General features: G+C 47.1%; 1 protein-coding gene and 1 long non-coding RNA gene across 5 annotated transcripts in view; one reads left to right on the top strand and one right to left on the bottom strand.

The window, feature by feature from the left end:
• NF2 (NF2, moesin-ezrin-radixin like (MERLIN) tumor suppressor) overlaps positions 1-11,551 on the bottom strand; it is a 74,607-nt gene extending 63,056 nt beyond the window's left edge. For all 4 annotated transcript variants that reach the window (XM_003587173.6, XM_005218126.5, XM_002694607.7 and 1 more), the window contains exon 1: positions 10,962-11,551. In XM_003587173.6, coding sequence (XP_003587221.1) covers positions 10,962-11,075 — 114 coding nt within the window. In that variant the 5' untranslated portion in view covers positions 11,076-11,551. The remainder of the gene's footprint in view (positions 1-10,961) is intronic.
• Positions 11,552-11,823: 272 nt separating this feature from the next.
• Positions 11,824-18,382, top strand: LOC132342645 (uncharacterized). The gene is made up of 3 exons (XR_009491115.1): positions 11,824-11,935; positions 14,348-14,590; positions 16,617-18,382. It is a non-coding gene; the product is annotated as an uncharacterized lncRNA (long non-coding RNA).
• Positions 18,383-20,357: the final 1,975 nt, after the last annotated feature.

Here is a 20,357-nt window from a genome sequence, read left to right as displayed (position 1 = left end):
GCCGAAGAAGCTGATGGTTACCAAGTACTTACTATGGTCAGTGCCTGGGCTGAATGCCCATGAAGGTCTACCTTATTCATGCCTTAAAACAATCCTATAAGAAAACACTATTATTCTCATCTTACAACTGAGGTTTAGAGCGGTAAATCCAAGATCACTCAGGGAGTAGGGGGCAGTGGCAGGGCTTCCTTCCACCCGAGCCGACTTGCCACTTCTACCAGGATGCAGGCTGTTTTCCCTGAGCAGTATCTGTCCGGCCCTCTGGCAGATTTTTCTCATACCTGCATGCTCAAATCCTGACATGACTTCCTACCTAAGAAGGAAATATGAAACAGAGAGTTGTGTGATAAGCTGCTTCTGCCCACATCACCTAAAATAGGATGTGCAGCTGAGGGCCTTGGAAATTGAGTTCCTCCCTGTTTTATAGCTGAAGAACTGAAGCCTGGGAGAAAAAAAAGAGAGAGATGTACCCAAGGTCACAGAAGAGCTCCGCAGAGAAGCCAGGGTTCAGACACCAGTTTGAACTCCCTCCTGGAAGACAATCACTGGCCTCAATCTAGGGGTGTCTAGGATTTAACCTCTTACTGGACTCACCAGAGTTGTTTTTCCTGCTTTCCCCTTTTGAAAGTTCCACCTGTCAGGTGTATGTCCACTTGTATGCTGGGATGATCTGTAATGTTGGTATCTAACCCAAATGTAATTTCACATGGGTATGTGAAAACGTTCGGGAAGCCAATCAACAGGAGAAGGAAGCTTTGTCTTCGATATAAGATATTAGGCTCTCTCACAACTCAATTTCGAGAAATTTTTCATATTTGACTCTTCTTACTGATAGATTGAATTACTAGAGTAAAATTCCAGTCTAGATAAGAAATAACAGAACCATTTAGCCTCCTGGCAAACTACGTTCAGCACCCACTTTTTCAAAATGACAAATATCAAGTCTTTCAAGTGGAAAAATTCTCCAAAGCATCAAGCCAATTGTGCAATGCAGCAAGTGGTGCAAGAAAGAGATTTTTGCCCCCCATCTCTGCTGCAAAAATATCTGAACTGATTAGCAGAAGGCATCGCAATTCATATGTTAACTACCAACTGGTTGTGACATTGAGTCCTTCTTAGAAAGCCACCTACATCTGACCTCAGTGAAGCCAAGAACTGAAGTACCATCTCTCCTCTGTTTCAAAGTGCATCTACAGGCTCCCTGCATTAGCATAAAAATAGAGTAGGAGAGTAAGACCAGACACTTCTGAGTTCTCGGTATCACCATAAATCAAACAATTGTTACTTTCAACAGAATATTGCTTTTTTTTTTTTAAGCATTTAAAAGAAATGTTTCTGGCTGCACCAAGTCTTCCTTGCAGCACGCAGGATCTTTAGCTGTAGCCTGTGAACTCTTAGTTGTGGCCAAGTTAGGATCTAGTTCCCTGAAAAAGGATCGAACCCCGGGCCCCCTGCATCGGGAGTCACGGCAGTCGGTGCCCACGGTGACCCAAGCCTCCTGTTTCAGGCTGACTAGAGTCCTGTCCTTCCTGCCCAGCACTAAGCATTTCATGAGTCCTTATAACAATCTCGCGGGGTCAGTAATGTTAGTTCCATTGTACCGATGTGCAAACTGAGGTTTGGCGAGCTCGAGTATCTTATCCAAGCTATAAGCAGTTTAGCTGGAATTAAAGTCCGTGTGTGTCTTATTTCAAAGTCCGCGCGCTTTCTATGGCTGCTTTGTTCATTTGGTGTGGCTTCCCTGGTGGCTCAGACAGTAAAGAATCTGCCTGCAATGCGGGAACCCAGGTTTGATCCCGGGGTCGGGAAGATCCCCTGGAGAAGGAAATGGCAATTCACTCCAGTATTCTTGCCTGAAGAATTCCCTGGACAGAGGAGCCTGGCGGGCTGTACAGTCCATGGGGTCACAAAGAGTTAGACGTGACTGAGTGACTAACACTAATTGGACCGGTAGCATTGGCATTGCTTGACAGTTTGTTAAAAATGCATAATTCTCAGGACTTCCCCGGTGGTCCAATGGCTAAAACTCTGCAGGCTTCTCATTGTCGTGGCTTCTCTTATTGCACAGCACGGGTTCTAGCGCTCGCAGGCCCAGTAACTGTGGCGCTTGGACTCAGTCACCCGGTGCCATGTGGGATCTTAGTTCCAGGGCCAGGATTCGAACCTGTGTTCCCCGTACTGGACCGTTGATTCTTAACCACTGGACCACCAGGAAGTCCCTGAAGATTTTATGTTGTCACAACTGGGGCAGGCAGGTGTGCTGCTGTCATCTGGTGGGTAGAAGCCAGAGATGCTCCCGATACACCTTGCAGTGCACGGGGCAGGCCCCACCAGAGAACTCTCCAGCCAAAATGCCAATAGTGACAAGGTTGAGAAACCCTGATACTGCTGACAGTGTTGTCCATCCTCTGTGGGGCTGGGGTCTGTTTAAAGAAGAAAAACTAACAGCTTTTCACTGCAAAATTATGGCTGAAGGAATGTCACTAAAAATTTCTGTCCCTGTGGGTCAGTCTCTCATCAGTTCAGTTCAGTCGCTCAGTCGTGTCTGACTCTTCGCAACCCCATGAATCGCAGCACGCCAGGCCTCCCTGTCCATCACCAACTCCCGGAGTTCACTCAGACTCACGTCCATCGAGTCAGTGATGCCATCCAGCCATCTCATCCTCTGTCGTCCCCTTCTCCTCCTGCCCCCAATCCCTCCCAGCATCAGAGTCTTTTCCAATGAGTCAACTCTTCGCATGAGGTGGCCAAAGTACTGGAGTTTCAGCTTCAGCATCATTTCCTCCAAAGAAATCCCAGGGCTGATCTCCTTCAGATTGGACTGGTTGGATCTCCTTGCAGTGCAAGGGACTCTCAAGAGTCTTCTCCATCTAACTAGCAATGCTCAAAATATACCTTTAGGAGGAGAGCTAATATTGAATCATGTTTCCATACAAATAAAATGAACTGAGCCAAAAAAAAAAAAAAGAGTCTTCTCCAACACCACAGTTCAAAAGCATCAATTCTTCGGCGCTCAGCCTTCTTCACAGTCCAACTCTCACACCCATACATGACCACTAGAAAAACCATAGCCTTGACTAGACGGACCTTTGTTGGCAAAGTAATGTCTCTGCTTTTGAATATGCTATCTAGGTTGGTCATAACTTTCCTTCCAAGGAGTAAGCATCTTTTAATTTCATGGCTGCTCTCACCATCTGCAGTGATTTTGGAGCCCCCAAAAATAAAGTCTGACACTGTTTCCACTGTTTCCCCATCTATTTCCCATGAAGTGATGGGACTGGATGCCATGATCTTCGTTTTCTGAATGTTGAGCTTTAAGCCAACTTTTTCACTCTCCTCTTTCACTTTCATCAAGAGGCTTTAGTTCCTCTTCACTTTCTGCCATAAGGGTGGTGTCATCTGCATATCTGAGGTTATTGATATTTCTCCCGGAATATCAAAATCAATCTTGATTCCAGCTTGTGTTTCTTCCAGTCCAGCGTTTCTCATGACGTGCTCTGCATATAAGTTAAATAAGCAGGGTGATAATATACAGCCTGGACGTACTCCTTTTCCTATTCAGAACCAGTCTGTTGTTCCGTGTCCACTTCTAACTGTTGCTTCCTGACCTGCTTATAGGTTTCTCAAGAGGCAGGTCAGGTGGTCTGGTATTCCCATCTCTTTCAGAATTTTCCACAGTTTATTGTGATCCACACAGTCAAAGGCTTTGGCATAGTCAATAAAGCAGAAATAGATGTTTTTCTGGAACTCTCTTGCTTTTTCCATGATCCAGTGGATGTTGGCAATTTGATCTCTGGTTCCTCTGCCTTTTCTAAAACCAGCTGAAACATCAGGAAGTTCACGATTCACATATTGCTGAAGCCTGGCTTGGAGAATTTTGAGCATTACTTTACTAGCGTGTGAGATGAGTGCAATTGTGCGGTAGTTTGAGCATTCTTTGGCATTGCCTTTCTTTGGGATTGGAATGAAAACTGACCTTTTCCAGTCCTGTGGCCACTGCTGAGTCTTCCAAATTTGCTGGCATATTGAGTGCAGCACTTTCACAGCATTATCTTTCAGGATTTAACTTCAATCAGGGGTCAGTAAACTATGGCTCATATGACAAGTCCAACTCACTGCCTGTTTCTGTGCAGTCTGAGAGCTAAGAATGAGTTTTACATTTTTAAGTGACTGAAAAAAAAAGTAATAACATTTCTTCACTTGTGAAAATTATATGAAACGAAAATCTCAATGTCCATAAAGAAAATTTTACTGGAAAAAAGCCATATCCATTATTTTTCATTTCAAGAAAGGCTGCTTTTTTTTTTCTTCCCCCACCACGCTGCCTAGCATGGCACGCAGGATCTTAGTTCCCCAACCAGGGATCAAACCTGTGTCCCCTGCAGTGGAAGCTGGGAGTCTTAACCACTGGACCACCAGGAAGTCCCAGAGTATCAGTTTTACACTTCTTTTGTTATACTTATTCCTAAATATTCTTATTCCTAAATATTTTATACTTAAAAATATATATTTATTTATTTGGCTGTACCTAGTCTTTGCCATGGCATGTAGGATCTAGTTCCCTGACCATGGATGGAATCCGGGCCCCCTACACTGGGAGCATGATGTCTTAGCCACTGGACCACCAGGGAAGTCCCTATTTTATACTTTTTGATGCTATTATAAATAGCATTTCTTAATTTCATTTTCAGATTGTTCATTGCAGACATACAGAATTACATTTAATTTTTCAAATGCAGACTTCCCATATCATTTTTACTTTATTTTTCAATTAATTAATTTATTTGGCTACATTGGGTGTTAGTTGCAGCACGTGGGATCTTGTTGTGCCATGCATTTCTATGTTATAGGTTCAACAGTACATTATACACAAATAGCATTGTATATCATATACAACATTATACAATTGCATCTTACATCACTTAAAAGTAGAAAGGAGAAAAATATATTTATGCTGTCTTTTATAATTCTTTAATTACCTTTAGGGGTGTTCCTTGATTTCTTTCATTTGGATTTGAATTACTATCTGGGGTCACTTGCTTTCATCCTGAAAAACTTCCTTTAATATTTCTTGTAAGGTGGGTCTCAAAACAACAAATTCTGGTTTTGTTTATCTGGAAAAGTCTTTATTTTAACTTTATTTTTGAAAGGTCCATTTCATTTATAGCCAGCTATGTTGGATATAGAATTCCTAGTTTATAAGCTTTTTTCTTTGAGTGCTTGGAACGTTATACCACTGCCTCTGCCCTCCCTAGCTTCTGCTGAGAAGTTAGCTGTTAATCTTACTGGGTTCCCTTAAGATTGCCACGTCGTTTTTCTCTTGCTGCTTTCAGGATCTTCTCCTTGTCTGACTTTCAGCATTTTTACCATGATGTGTCTGTGAATCTCTGTGTTTGTCCTTGGAAGTCACTGAGCTTCCTGAATATACTGTTTATTCTTTTTCAATTAATTTAGGAAGTTTCGGCCAATTTGGGGGGGATATTTTTTCTCACTCCTCTCCTTCTGGTAGTTGCATTACATATATGTTGATGCACTGAATGATCCTCACGTTTCTCTGAGGCTCAGGACATTTTTCTTCGTTCTTTTTCTCTTTACTCTTCAGCTTCCATAATCTCCATCAATCAATCTTCAAGTATACTAATTATTTCCTCTGCCAGTTGAAATGTACTTTGAGCCCCTCTAATTAATTTATTCCAGTCATTATATTTCCCAACTCCAGAATCTTAATTTGGCTCTTTTCATAATTCCTATCTCTTTTATTGGGCTTCCCTGGTGGCTCAGTGGTAAAGAATCTGCCTGCAATGCAGGAGACCTGGGTTTGATCCCTGGGCCGGGAAGATCCCCTGGAGAAGGAAATGGCAACCCACTCCAGTATTCTTGCCTGGGAAATCCCATGGACAGAGGAGCCTGGTGGGCTACAGTCCACGGGGTTGCAAAAAGAGTCAGTCACAAATGAGCCACTAAACAAGAACAACAACCTATTAATATTCTCTAGTTGATGCAAAAATATCATTATACCTTTAATCATGTTTTCCTTTAGTTCTGTGAACATATTTATAGCAACTCTAGGGAGTGGTTCTCCACCCTCACCCTGGGCATGTTGTTATTTGCTTGCTGTTGAGTAACAGTCTGGACTGTTCTAGTGAAATCTATTTCCCTCTCATGGTGTTAAGGCCTATGTTGTTGCTCCTAAGGGAGCCATATCTTTGGGTTTGCCCAAAGTCACCAAAAACAAGACGGGGAGCTGACTGTGGCTCAGATCATGAACTCCTTATTGCCAAATTCAGACTGAAATTGAAGAAAGTAGGGAAAACCACTAGACCATTCAGGTATGACCTAAATCAAATCCCTTATGATTATACAGTAGAAGTGAGAAATAGATTTAAGGGCCTAGATCTGATAGATAGAGTGCCTGGTGAACTATGGACAGAGGTTCGAGACATTGTACAGGAGACAGGGATCAAGACCATCCCCAAGGAAAAGAAATACAAAAAAGCAAAATGGCTGTCTGAAGGGGCCTTACAAAGAGCTGTGAAAAGAAGAGAAGCGAAAAGCAAAGGAGAAAAGGAAAGATATAAGCATCTGAATACAGGGTTCCAAAGAATATCAAGGAGAGATAAGAAAGCCTTCCTCAGCGATCAATGCAAAGAAATAGAGGAAAACAACAGAATGGGAAAGACTAGAGATCTCTTCAAGAAAATTAGAGCTACCAAGGGAACATTTCATGCAAAGATGGGCTCGATAAAGGACAGAAATAGTATGGACCTAACAGAAGCAGAAGATATCAAGAAGAGGTGGCAAGAATACACAGAAGAACTGTACAGAAAAGATCTTCACGACCCAGATAATCACGATGGTGTGATCACTCATCTAGAGCCAGACATCCTGGAATGTGAAGTCAAGTGGGCCTTGGAAAGCATCACTAGAACAAAGCTAGTGGAGCTGATGGAATTCCAGTTGAGCTCTTTCAAATCCTGAAAGATGATGCTGTGAAAGTGCTGCACTCAATATGCCAGCACATTTGGAAAACTCAGCAGTGGCCACAGGACTGGAAAAGGTCAGTTTTCATTCCAATCCCAAAGAAAGGCAATGCCAAAGAATGCTCAACTATCACACAATTGCACTCATCTCACACGCTAGTAAAGTAATGCTCAAAATTCTCCAGGCCAGGCTTCAGCAATATGTGAACCATGAACTTCCTGATGTTCAAGCTGGTTTTAGAAAAGGCAGAGGAACCAGAGATCAAATTGCCAACATCCACTGGATCATGGAAAAAGCAAGAGAGTTCCAGAAAAACATCTATTTCTGCTTTATTGACTATGCCAAAGCCTTTTTGACTGTGTGGATCACAATAAACTGTGGAAAATTCTGAAAGAGATGGGAATACCAGACCACCTGACCTGCCTCTTGAGAAACCTATAAGCAGGTCAGGAAGCAACAGTTAGAAGTGGACATGGAACAACAGACTGGTTCCAGATAGGAAAGGGAGTACGTCAAGGCTGTATATTGTCACCCTGCTTATTTAATTTATATGCAGAGTACATCATGAGAAATGCCGGACTGGAAGAAACACAAGCTGGAATCAAGATTGCCAGGAGAAATATCAATAACCTCAGATATGTAGATGACACCACCCTTATGGCAGAAAGTGAAGAGGAACTCAAAAGCCCCTTGATGAAAGTGAAAGAGGAGAGTGAAAAAGTTGGCTTAAAGCTCAACTTTCAGAAAACAAAGATAATGGCATCCGGTCCCATCACTTCATGGGAAATAGATGGGGAAACAGTGGAAACAGTGTCAGACTTTATTTTTGGGGGCTCCAAAATCACTGCAGATGGTGACTGCAGCCATGAAATTAAAAGACGCTTACTCCTTGGAAGCAAAGTTATGACCAACCTAGATAGCATATTGAAAAGCAGAGACATTACTTTGCCAACAAAGGTCCGTCTAGTCAAGGCTGTGGTTTTTCCTGTGGTCATGTATGGATGTGAGAGGTGGACTGTGAAGAAGGCTGAGCGCCAAAGAATTGATGCTCTTGCACTGTGGTGTTGGAGAAGACTCTTGAGAGTCCCTTGGACTGCAAGGAGATCCAACCAGTCCAATCTGAAGGAGATCAGCCCCGGGATTTCTTTGGAGGGAATGATTCTGAAGCTGAAACTCCAGTACTTTGGCCACCTCATGCGAAGAGTTGACTCATTGGAAAAGACTCTGATGCTGGGAGGGTTTGGGGGCAGGAGGAGAAGGGGATGACAGAGGATGAGATGGCTGGATGGCATCACTGACTCGATGGACGTGAGTCTGAGTGAACTCTGGGAGTTGGTGATGGACAGGGAGGCCTGGCTTGCTGAGATTCATAGGGTCACAAAGAGTCAGACACGACTGAGCAACTGAACTGAACTGAAAGCTCAACATTCAGAAAACGAAGATCATGGCATCTGGTCCCATCAAAAGCAGAGACGTTACTTTGCCAACAAAGGTCCGTCTAGTCAAGGCTATGGTTTTTCTAGTGGTCATGTATGGATGTGAGAGTTGGACTGTGAAGAAAGCCGAGTGCCGAATTATTGATGCTTTTGAACTGTGGTGTTGGAGAAGACTCTTGAGAGTCCCTTGGACTGCAAGGAGATCCAACCAGTCCAACCTAAAGGAGATCAGCCCTGGGATTTCTTTGGAGGAAATGATGCTGAAACTGAAACTCCAGTACTTTGGCCACCTCATGGGAAGAGTTGACTCATTAGAAAAGACCCTGATGTGGGAGGGACTGGGGGCAGGAAGAGAAGGGGGCGACAGAGGATGAGATGGCTGGATGGCATCACCGACTCGATGGACACGAGTTTGGGTAAACTCTGGGAGTTGGTGATGGACAGGGAGGCCTGGCGTGCTGAGATTCATAGGGTCACAAAGAGACGGACACGACTGAGCGAATAAACTGAACTGAACTGAACTGAAAGTCACCCATGATGACATGGTCTTAGTAGGACACTCTTCCTCTCTTTCCCTGATCACACCCAACTGTTGAAAGTGAAAGTGTTAGTGGATGTCCAACTCTTTATGACCCCTAGGACCGCCAGGGGCCTCTGTTAATGAGATTCTCCAGGCAAGAATACTGGACTGGGTAGCCATTCCCTTCTCCAGGATACCTTCCAATCCTGGGATCAAATCCAGGTCTCACTCACTGCAAGCAGATTCTTTACCATCTGAGTCACCAGGGAAGCACCCAACTGTTACACTCCACTATTGTGATATATTGCTGTATTATTTCCAACAATATCCTAGAGCATAACTTGTTCTACAAAGTAATCCAATCAAAAAGTGGCTCTTCTGAAAGAACCATTTCTGAGATATTTTTTTTTTCCTGACGAGGAGGGCTCTTTCCATCTGTCTTACTGTCCTGCAAACTAGCTGCCTACAGTAGTATCTTCATTAAATCCACAGATCTCCTTCCAATTGCCTTTCACCAAAACCTTCGCAGTTCTGGAGAGCACCCTTAGGTGTAAATTTCTCCAGTCTCTACTGCAAATAGGACTTCCCTGATGGCTCAGAGGGTAAAGCGTCTGTCTGCAATGCAGGAGACCCGGGTTCGATCCCTGGGTCAGGAAGATCCCCTGGAGAAGGAGATGGCACCCCACTCCAGTACTATTGCCTGGAAAATCCCATGGACGGAGGAGCCTGGTAGGCTACCATGGGGTAGAGTCAGACCTGATTTTCACTACTGCAAATGAAGTCGATGCCTTTGGGAAGAGATTAGAAGCTAAGGGTTTTAAAGCCTGCTTCTCCCTCCAGGCAAAACTCTGAGCTCTAGATAGAAGTTGGGGTGGGGCGGGGGTGGGGTGTTGGGGGGGCGGGCGGCGGGGGGTGGGGGTGGGGTATTAGTTTGAAGTCGTCTCAGTTTGTCTCTCTGGGTTGGTACCACCCATCTCACAAACTGAGGGTGGGGATAGAACCACTGGGAATCCAGTATTCTTGGTAAGCAACGCCCAGAGTACACAGGACTGAGCCTCAGTATCAAGCAGCCTTGGGCAGGAGAAGCCCTAAAGTAATGCTCCTTCTCGGAAGAAAGCTGTCCGACTGGGAGCTAGGGAGGGGAGGGAGCCCAGTGTCCTGGGTTGCAGCTGTCCAGAGCTGAAAGCAGGAGGGTGGCAGTGGTCTTGGTTCAAATATTAATACCGCAAACTCCTGGGACTTTCCCTGTGATCCAACGGTTAAGACTGCTCTTCCACTGCAGGGGGCGTGGATTCCCGGTTGGGGAACTAAGATAAGGCATGCCTCGCGGCCAAAACAAAAATAAATACCAAACTCTTGCCTTTCTTACCGAATTTTCATAGATTTTCTTGAGTAGATGTTTTTTCACCTGCTTGCCCTTAGGACAGTTTCCAGAGGGGTTAAACTGAGTTGTTTGGAGAATTAAGTGAATGAATGTCAGACACTTAAGTATTCAATAAATGATACCTATTACAGGACAGAAACTGTATGGAAAGTTTAAGATACCATCACTTTCCTCAAAGAATTTTCTCTAGAAAAGTTAGGCTGTGAAAAAGAGAAACAATATAGACTTTCCCAACGAGATGCAACTTTTAACACCTATGATTTATTACATCATCTTATAAAGTTGAAACTCTAAAGAGCCGGAGCTTAAGCGTGACACTGAGAACTAGAATTCGCTACCACGGATGCTTTAGACTTGTGCAGTAACAATGAATGAAAACCTTCAGGAAGTGCTTCCAAACCCGAAAGCCCCACTGAAAAAAAGTAGTAATTATCTTTAACGTGAGGATTTGGGCCTAGATGGCCCCTTCCGGACCTGGACGACTCTATCTTTGCCCAGAGATGATATAAACAGAATCCCGAAGCTTCCACCTTGACTGTCACCGCGGCAAGGGCGCCCGAGTCGGTGCCGGACCCAAACCAGGGCCGGATCCCAAAGGGCTCCCCTTCGCCGCAGCCCGTCGGGGTTGCAGGAGACTTACCTCGCAATTGAACTCCATCTCCGCGTCCATGGTGACGATCCGCACGGTGAATGTCTTAGGCTGCTTCCTCTTGAGCGAGCTGAAGCTCATTCGGGAAGCGATGGCCCCGGCCATGGCGCGGGACTTAGGCGCAGGACCCTCGCGCCCCGAAGCCTGCGCTCGGGACCTTTTAGCCTCCCTGGAGGAGGCGCACAGGCCTCAGGGCCACCATGGTGGCCGGCCGGCCGGCCCGAGAGCTGTCTGAGCGGCGCGGGCCCCCAGCGGCCAGCATGGGCCGCGAGGACCCTGCCCAGGAACGGAAAGGGGAGTCCCGGAGGCGGACTCTGACGGCCCCGGGCAAGGATCGCGATCGGGGACCGACGGGGAGGGCACGGCCCGGCTCTCCGGGACTCGGGCCGGGGACGTTGGGAACGCCCGCGGACGGGGCCCCTAGACGGCGGCTGCCCAGAGCCCGCGCGCCTCTCAGCGGCCGACGGAGGTCTCAGGGCCGCGCTGCAGCCGGGCGCGCACGTGCGCGCGTGGCTGTCACCGTCCTCGCTCCGCGCGCCCGCGGGAAGCGTCCCCTCCCCGCAGCCCTCGGCCTGCTCCCCGCCCCGCCCTCGGGCCCCCAAGATCACTACACACGACGCAACCAAACAAGGCTGCTGCCGCCGGATACCGCGGTTGGCTGAGCGCTCCTAAGGAGACGGGACTTTCCTGCGGTGTCCCACCCTCTTCAGCCCCACTTCACCAATCGGAAGTTCAGATCTAAACTGGAGGCACGGGCCTGGGCTCGCCGTTGAGTGGCTGCGGTGGCAGTCACTCCGAACGCTTTTGTTTTCTAAGGGGTACGCCTATTCTAGCAAGACTGGTTGAGGTGTCTGAGCCCCGCCGACCCTTTCCCGGGGAAACACGTAGAGGCTGGTACCCGGGCGCGGGAGACGCTCACCCCCTGTTCCCGTGAAGGACTGCCCTTCGGAACAAGTCGGCGCCAGGTGTGGCGCCCCAGGGGATCGTGTTTCGGACACCGGGTGGATAAGCCTGTTAAACACTTAAAATTAGTTACGTGTGCTGACCTCTGTGATTCTCAAACTCAAATCACTTGTGGAGGCCGTTTAGGTAGCCAGCACTTACCGCCCTCCACCTCCACTTACCTTTTGCTTCTTTTTAGGGAGAAATTCTAATTATTATCGAGGGTTATTGTTGTTCTTCAGTCGCTAAGTCGTATCGGAGTCTTTGAGATCCCAAGGAGGGAGGTGGGTAATAATTGTACCTACCCCACGGGATTGTTGAGGCGTATAAAGCTTTAGGACGTGGCTGGTCATTTTAGGTCGAATCCTATGAAATTGCTCTTTTTGTAGATACTTTCCCCACCCCCTCCACCCCGCCCCATGAAAGTATTCTGGGGGAATTCCCTGGCAGTCTAGTGGTTAGGATTATGGGCTTTCACTGTGGGAGTTCAGTACCTGGTCAGGGAACTAATATCCTGCAGGCTGCTGGGGCGTAGCCAAACAAAAGGAAAGAAGAAAGCATTTTTCATTTTTTACTCTGTGATTTCCAGTTTTGGACCATAAACATATGTTTTACTGTCATCAAGAGTTATATGGATGTGTGTGTGTGTGTGAGAGAGAGAGAGATGGGGGAATATAGTTTTCTTTATTTAAAACAGTGTTCAATTTTAAATGAGACTTAATGGTTGAATACCTGAATGGCTGAATGAAACACATTGCACAAATGGTAGCCGTTAGCATCACCCCCTCCTACAGGTGAAGAAACAGAAAGTCAGCATGACAGAGTTACTTGCTGGCTATTATACACATAGTGAGAGGCAAAGCTGAGCTGGGACCCACCAGAGGCTGCTGGTCTTTTACTCTGCTCTCCTCCCCTGGTTGTTCAGGCGCTAAGTCGTGTCCAACTCTGCGACCCATGGACTGCAGCACACCAGGCTTCCCTGTCCTTCACCATGTCCTAGAATTTGCTCAAATTCACATCCCTTGAGTCAGTGATGCCATCCATCTCATCCTCTGCTGCCTCCTCCTCCTGCCCTCAACCTTTCCCAGCATCAGGGTCTTTTCCAATAAGTTGGCTGTTCGCATCAGATGGCCACAGTATTGGTGCTTCAGCATCAGTTTTCCCAGTGACTATTCAGGGTCAATTTCTTTTAGGATTGACTGGTTTGATCTCCTTGCTGTCCAAGGGACTGACTCTCAGGAGTCTTCTCCAGCACCACAGCTCTAAAGCATCAGTTCTTCGGCACTCAGCTTTCTTTATGGTCCAAGTCTGACATCTGTGCGTGACTCCTGGAAAAACCATTGGTGGCTTCTAAATTGCCTGTTTCAGCCCTGAGATGGTGAACTACAGTTCTAGAGCACTTAGCGGAGGCTGTTGCTCTAACTATACTAATAGCATAAATTTGCTCTTCCCTGTGGGCCCCTGTGGTGCCTGTGAAGCACCCGCCAGGCCACAGGAATCATTGGCTGGCACACCCGGCAAGGCTGCCAGGCTGCTTTGGGGGAACTTTATGTCCTGCCAACTGCTAGCAAATTTTCCCCACCAAACTGATTGTTTAGGGCACTGTGGACTTAGCGTGGGAGTGTCTTTATTTTCATTGCTTTGGTTCATCCCTGTAGGTGGGAAAACCAGGCTGGATTCTCCTATAGGCTCCCCATAGGGACGACTAATCAGGGCTTTAACCCAGGGCCAAGATTGCTGGCAGAAAATAAGTGACTTCGGGAACCCACTGAGAAGTAGCATGAGGAGGTAGATCAGAGAGCAGGGACTAAAGATGACAGTAATGGCCAGTAATAGCTTATTTTTATGGAAGGCGTACTAGGAGCTAAGTGCTGGGCTAATTGGCCAAACATGTAGTTGAGATTCCTGGGGGACCTCCAGGCAGATGTGTGGGTCTGGACCTCAGAAGGGAGGCCAGGGCCATGAGTCAAAATAGATGTGGTAGAATATTATGCTGGCATTAAAAGTGCTGTTCACAAAGAATAAATAGAGACAGTAATAGCAGGTAGCAGATAAGGTTTTGAGAAGGAAAAACTTAGGTAGGGCTCACTAAGAAAGACCTGACATACAGACACCAGTTACTAAATATCTGTTGGATGAATAAGGGATGGACATGAGGAAATACAGTCTCAAACTATGGGAACAATGTTAATAGCTGCCATATATTTAAGTGCTTACATAAGGTACTTTGCAAAGTTCTATGAATTCTTTACTTCAGATCTTTATCAAAACCCAGCTTGGTAGGTATATGTCCCTTGTTTATATGTAGGGAAACTGCATAAGGGTGAAATGAAGTAATTTACCCCAAAGCATGATTGGTAGATTTGCAATGTGCATATAGGACTGTTTTAATCCAGATCTCACCTGACTTACATTTTGTTCCTTCATTCTTTCAGAAGATCAGTGGTGTTCCAAGTGACATCTTTTCCCTCCAAGAGGGCATTTGGCAGTGTCTGGAGATTTTTTTTTTGGCTGTGACAACCAGGAGGTGCCGACTGTCCCCTATATGGGAAGGTCAAGGTTGTGTGACCTGGGACCTAAGACTTCTGAGGTCATAGCTGGGATGTTCCAACGTGCCTCCCTGAAGCACTGAGCCTGGATGAAAGCATCTGCAGATAACAGCTCCTACCTGAATAAGGGTGAGTAAGAGCCTACGAGGCCTCAGGACCCTTGTAGAGAGTTCAGTGGTGCTCTCTGTCTTCATTTGGGGCCTGGGCTTGAAGATCCTTGAATTTGCCCAGGCTGTCACCTGCAGTGTTGGAAGCAAGCCGACCTGAGTAGGAATTTCTACCTTACCTTGACCTTGGGCATAATTTAGCTTCTCTGAGCCTCAGTTACCCCATCTGTAAAAATGGGCATAATAATAATATGACATGTTTAAAAGCCCCTCTTAAATGCAAATTAATATGTATTGAGTGCCCTCTGTGTCTAACGTGCTGTGTAACCTTGAAAAGGTCTTTACCATTTCTGGACCTCCATTTTATCCACACTTAAAATGGGGAGAATAAGGGGACTTACCAGTGGTTCAGTGGTTAAGAATCTGCCTTGCAATGCAGGGGAAGTGGGTTCAATCCCTGGCTGGGCAACTAAGATCCCACAGGCCACGGGCAACTGAGCCCACACGCCACAACTATTGAGCCTGTGTGTCCTGGAGCCTACATCAGCTAAGACCCAACATAGCCAAATAAATAAATAATTTTTTATTTTTTAATGAGGAGAATAGGAAATGGGATTTCAAATAGCAAAGCCTCACAGCACACATAAGTGGAACTTTAACTGGGGTTCATTTTCGTATGCATGCATTTGGTTTAATTCTCATGATTATGTAGGTTATTATGCCCATTTGACTGTTAAGAAAACAGAGGGACCCAAAGCTGAGTGATTGGCCAAAGACTACACAACCAAATAGAGAAACAACCTGGATCCCAAACCCAGGTTTTTAGCCTGGGCCCATAGACTTCCAAGGACAGCGTGCTGCAGGTTACAAGGGGTCCTGTCTACAGCAGGCGCTGAAAAGCGACCGCCTAAAATTCATGCTTATGCTTATTCATACTTATGCATGTGAATGTGTTCACCAACCTGGAAGCCCCCTAAACCCCACCCATACTTTTGGGATTTTTATGGAGGCTTCCTCATGTAGGCATGATCCATTATCAGCTCAGTTTCCAGCTTTCTTCCCCTTCGAGGAGGATTGGGCTGGAAAAGCTAAAAGCTTCATACTTCTAACGATGGCTTAATCTTTCTAGTCTAGCCCCCGTTCAGGGGGCTTCCTGGTGGCTCAGTGGTAAAGAATCTGCCTGCAATGCAGGAGACCCAGGTTCAATTCCTGGGTGAGGAAGATACCCTGGAGAAGGAAATGACAACCCACTCCAGTATTCTTGCCTGGAAAATCCCATGGACAGAGGAGACTGGTGGGCTGCAGTCCATGGGGTTGCAAAGAGTCGGACATGACTTAGCAACTAAACGACAGCAACCACCCCATGCAGGAGCCCACAAAGCATTACCTCATTAGAGCAAAAGATGTTCCCATCACCCAGGCAGTTCCCAGTGATTTAGAGGCTCTGTGTCAGAAACCAGGGTCCAAGACCAAATATGTGAACAGGAAGGGCTCCTGGTGCTTTTATCACTTAGGAAATTACAAGAGCTTTAGGAGCTCAGTGCTGGGAACTGGAGGCAGAGACTAAAGATTTTCTGTTATTTCACAGGACACAATTCAACCCATAACATTCCCCTTCTAGGGGTGGGCTCCAGGAGCTGTATATATGCCAGGATATCTGGGGAGGTCCAGGGAAGTCACATTTTTCAGGAAGGATGCCTTCTATAAGCTTCACATGATTCAAAATGTTGTATTCAAAAACTCATGTTTCCCCATAGGAATGAATGTGAAGGAGGCAATAAAACGCGCACACATACAGCTCATGAATCAACAGCCCATCTTACCATATTTTTGCTTTTATAAAAAAATTTATTGTGTATTTGGCTGCACCAGGTCTTAGCTGTGGCACGTGGGATCTTTAGTTACAGCTTGTGAATTCTTAGTCGTGGCGTGTAGCATCCAGTTCCCTGACCAGGGATTGAGCACGGGGCCCCTGCATTGGGAGCTCAGAGTCTTAGCCACTGGACCACCAGGGAAGTCCCCCACATTTTTGCTTTGTATCTTTGCAGCATTATCTCTACCTGTGGACACTGTTCTACATTTACAGCAGCACCTGTCATAGAGCTGGTTCAGTCTTCTCTGTGCTGTTTTATTACATCCGATAGCTGCTCCAAACTATTGATTTGGGGGCGTGATTTTCAGCATTGGCGTACCTACTTTGTGAGTGATGTTGTCAAATGACATTTTTATAGCTTTTTAAAGTGGGTTTATAATGACAGTGAACGGCAGAATAATAGCTCAGTGCACAAAAAGCAGTCGCTGGAGTCCAAAGCACACTAACAATGGTGTGCTTTGCTCCGAATTGACACAGAATGTGGTTGCTTCTCAGCGCTGCCCGGTGGCAGCAGAGTGAACGCAGTTTATCATTCATTCCACGCTAACAGCCTTGAAATGGTTTGGTATTTAACAAGTGAAAATGTTTTCTTTCTCTGGCATTTGTATGATTTCCAATATGTATACATGGAATGGCACTTTGATCGTGTTTTTATGTGGCACTATGTCAAAGTCCCATAATTCATGTCTGCATATGACTTATCCTGCAGAAAGGCTGGGACTTGGCAGTGGGGCTCATGCCCGAGCTGAGACATAAAAGCGTTCTTGTCCTGTCGCTCCTGTTTGGGGGTCTCATGGCTGGAGGATGCAATTCTCAGAGAGCAGTCGGGCCCGGGCATGAAAGCCCATCAATAAGGAGCTGGTGACACTGCCACAGCTGGCTGCTTTGTCTCTCTGCTCTTCTGCAGCCCGCTCCATGATGATCTATTTGTCCCAGGGAATAGACGATGGCAGGTTTGTCCATATTTTACACTATGAACCTGCCTGCTCCTTTTTGCTCCATCTGTCTTTGTCCCCGGTTCCTGTCTTTTCATTTCACAGACTGGGCAGCAGGGCTTGGCAACGAGTTATGAAGGTAGATTCCATGAGGATGGCTTTGGGAAAGGAGGGAGGGAGGGAGAAAAAATGGGTCAGCTCCCTGCCAAGAGGGGAGGATGAACAGGTTCAGGAGAAAGAGATGTCACAGACTCTGGTGGGCGGGTGGGGACCTCGGAGAAGTAGGGGAGGGAAAGACCCTAGGACAGAAAAAACAGTGATGCTGGGGAAATGTGCTCATAGAAGATGGCTTGGACGTCTGAGTCCAATCCCAGTAATTAAGCTGGGCCCAGTGCACAACCTAACTGTAGGAGCCAGCTGCCAAGAATCTTTTTTTTCTTTAATTTCTGGATGCCCTGGGTCTTCATTGCTATGTGTGGGCTTTCTCTGCGTGTGGTGAGCGGGTGCTGCCCTCTAGTAGCAGACCGTGGGTTTCTCACTTCGGTGGCTTCTCTGTTGGCATGCAGGCCCTAGAGCACACGGGATTCAGTGGTTGTAGTGCACGGGCTTAGTTGCTCCTCTGCCTGTGGGATCTTCCCGTACCAGGAAGGGATCAAACCTCTCCATATCCCCTGCATTGCAAGACAGATTGATTCTTAACCACTGGACCACCAGGGAAGATTCCTCCCAAGAATCTTACATGTTGGTATTGACATCCTTGTAAGGCCCCCTACCACACTGAGCAGGGCTGACCTGTGTCACCAAAGAGATATTCAGAAATGACAGGATATGATTTCGAAGGTCAATTCACAAAGTCCTTGAAGGTTCCCTCTTACTGCCTCCTGGATCACTCACTCTGGGGGAAGTCACCTGCCGTGTGGTGAAGACACCCACGCAGCACTTGGAAAGGCCCATGTGGCAAAGAACTGAGGTCGCCGGCCAAGAGCCCCCAACAACCAGCGCTGACTTGCTAGGTGTGTGAGCGGCCCACCTTGGAAGCAGATCCCACAGCCTCCATCAGGCCTTCAGATGACCACAGCCTAAGCCAACATCTTGACTGCAATGTGGTGAAAGACCCTGAGCCAGAAGAAGCCCAGCCAGCCACTCATTCGTGAATTCCTGACCCATTTGGAACCATGTGAGCTCATAAATGTTCATTGTTTCAAGCTGCTAAATTTTGGGATAATTTATTCCACAGTAATTGGAAATGGTCTAATTATATTACTCCTTACTTGCAGAATTGTCTTCCAACATCCATCTGGTTTACTGCCCAGAATGCACAGTCCATGGGGCAGGGACCCATTCCCACCAGGTGCCGAATTAACAGGCATTGCATGTCACTGAGTGCCATGCAGTCAGCTCCCCTGCCCTGCTCCTTCCAGCAGAGTCAATGGGGTTAGTTAAGTGAGGGAAAGATTCTGGGGGTGGAGTGGATGTGTGAGCCAGGGAGAGGGGAAGAGCCACGGTTAGGATGATCATACGTCCCAATTTGCCCAGGATAGAGGGGTTTCCTGGGATAGGGGACATTTAGTGTCCAAACGGGGACAGTCTGGGATAAACTGGAGTGAGCTGGTCTCCCTAGCTGGAGTGAGAATGGAGGTCTCAAAGCTGCACTTCCAGTGAGCCGGCCAGACTGGTTCCCTTGGCCTGGATATGGAGACTCATCCATCTGATCTGGTCAGGGGTGAGAACGTGCTCGTGGAGGGCCTAGTTTGATCTTCCTATCCCACTCAAACAGAGGGAGATGGGAAGATGGCCTTACAAATGCCTAGACTAGGACTTCCCTGGTGGTCCGATGGTTAAGAATCTGTATGCCAGTGCAGGGGATAAGGCTTCGATCCTTGTTCCGGGAGGATCCCACCTGCTTTGGGGCAACTGAGCCCTCTCCCCCTAGAGCCTCTGCTCGGAGTCAAGAGAAGTGCCGGCAGTGAGAAGCCCGTGCACCGCGACTAGAGAGTAGCACCCGCTCACTGCAGCTAGAGAAAGCCTGCGTGCAGCAACAAAGACCCAGTGTGGTCAAAAATGAGTGGACCAGCAGGAGGAGGCTTTGGGCCAGCCCTTCCTCATTGTCCCCAGCAGAGATGGCCAGGAACGCCAAGAGTTTGCTGAGGACTCTCACACTAGACCTGGAGGATAAGCCCTTCCCTGGCCAGGGGTCCTGGCTCCCCATGGCTTGATAACCAAACGTCCAGTTAGTTGCTGTGCGGCCTCTGTTGTCACAGTCCAGTGATGGGTCACCAAGGCCATCCACTCCATTGTTAGAAAAGTGCTCCTTGTACTGAGTGAGAAGATGCCTCCACGTCATCTCCAGCCTCTGATAACATCCGATCGTGCAGAACAGTCCGAACCCATTCCTTCCTGGAGGCTCTTTCACATACGGTGCACACACTGCTTCCTCTGCCCAAGGCTCTCCTTGCCCTGCTCCCTGCTGGCAGACTCTCTCTGCTGAACCTTTAAAGTGTTAGGCACTCAGTCATGTCTGACTCTTTGCGACCCCATGGACTGTAGCCCGCCCAGCTCCTCTGTCCATGGGATTCTCCAGCAAGAATACTGGAATGGGTTGCCATTCCCTTCTCCAGGGGGTCTTCCCGACCCAGGAATCGAACCTGGTCTCCTGCATTGCAGGCAGAGCATTTAATGTCTGAGCCACCAGGGAGGCCCAGCCTAGGTCTAACACCAGGCCATCTGTGAGGCCCAGTGAGCTGTCACGCCCACCTCTCCACACCTGCCACACTTGGTTCCTCCACCGCAGGACACCAGTGACATGTTACTTGCTGCACCTCCATCTCCCCATCTGAGCTTTTCCTGAGTGACTGACTGTGTCTGGGAACACTTCAGTCATGGTCGCTTTTGGTTCTTCTGATAACCCAAGGAGCAACTGGGCTCAGCTGTGTGTTAACATAGAGTAACCTTCGGCCTTAGCTATAAAGCACCAGCGATAC

This window comes from Bos taurus, chromosome 17 (assembly GCF_002263795.3).
Source record: "Bos taurus isolate L1 Dominette 01449 registration number 42190680 breed Hereford chromosome 17, ARS-UCD2.0, whole genome shotgun sequence".
Taxonomy (NCBI): domain Eukaryota; kingdom Metazoa; phylum Chordata; class Mammalia; order Artiodactyla; family Bovidae; genus Bos; species Bos taurus.
The sequence above is the reverse complement of the archived record's forward strand: the minus strand, read 5'-3'. Positions and strand labels throughout refer to the sequence as shown.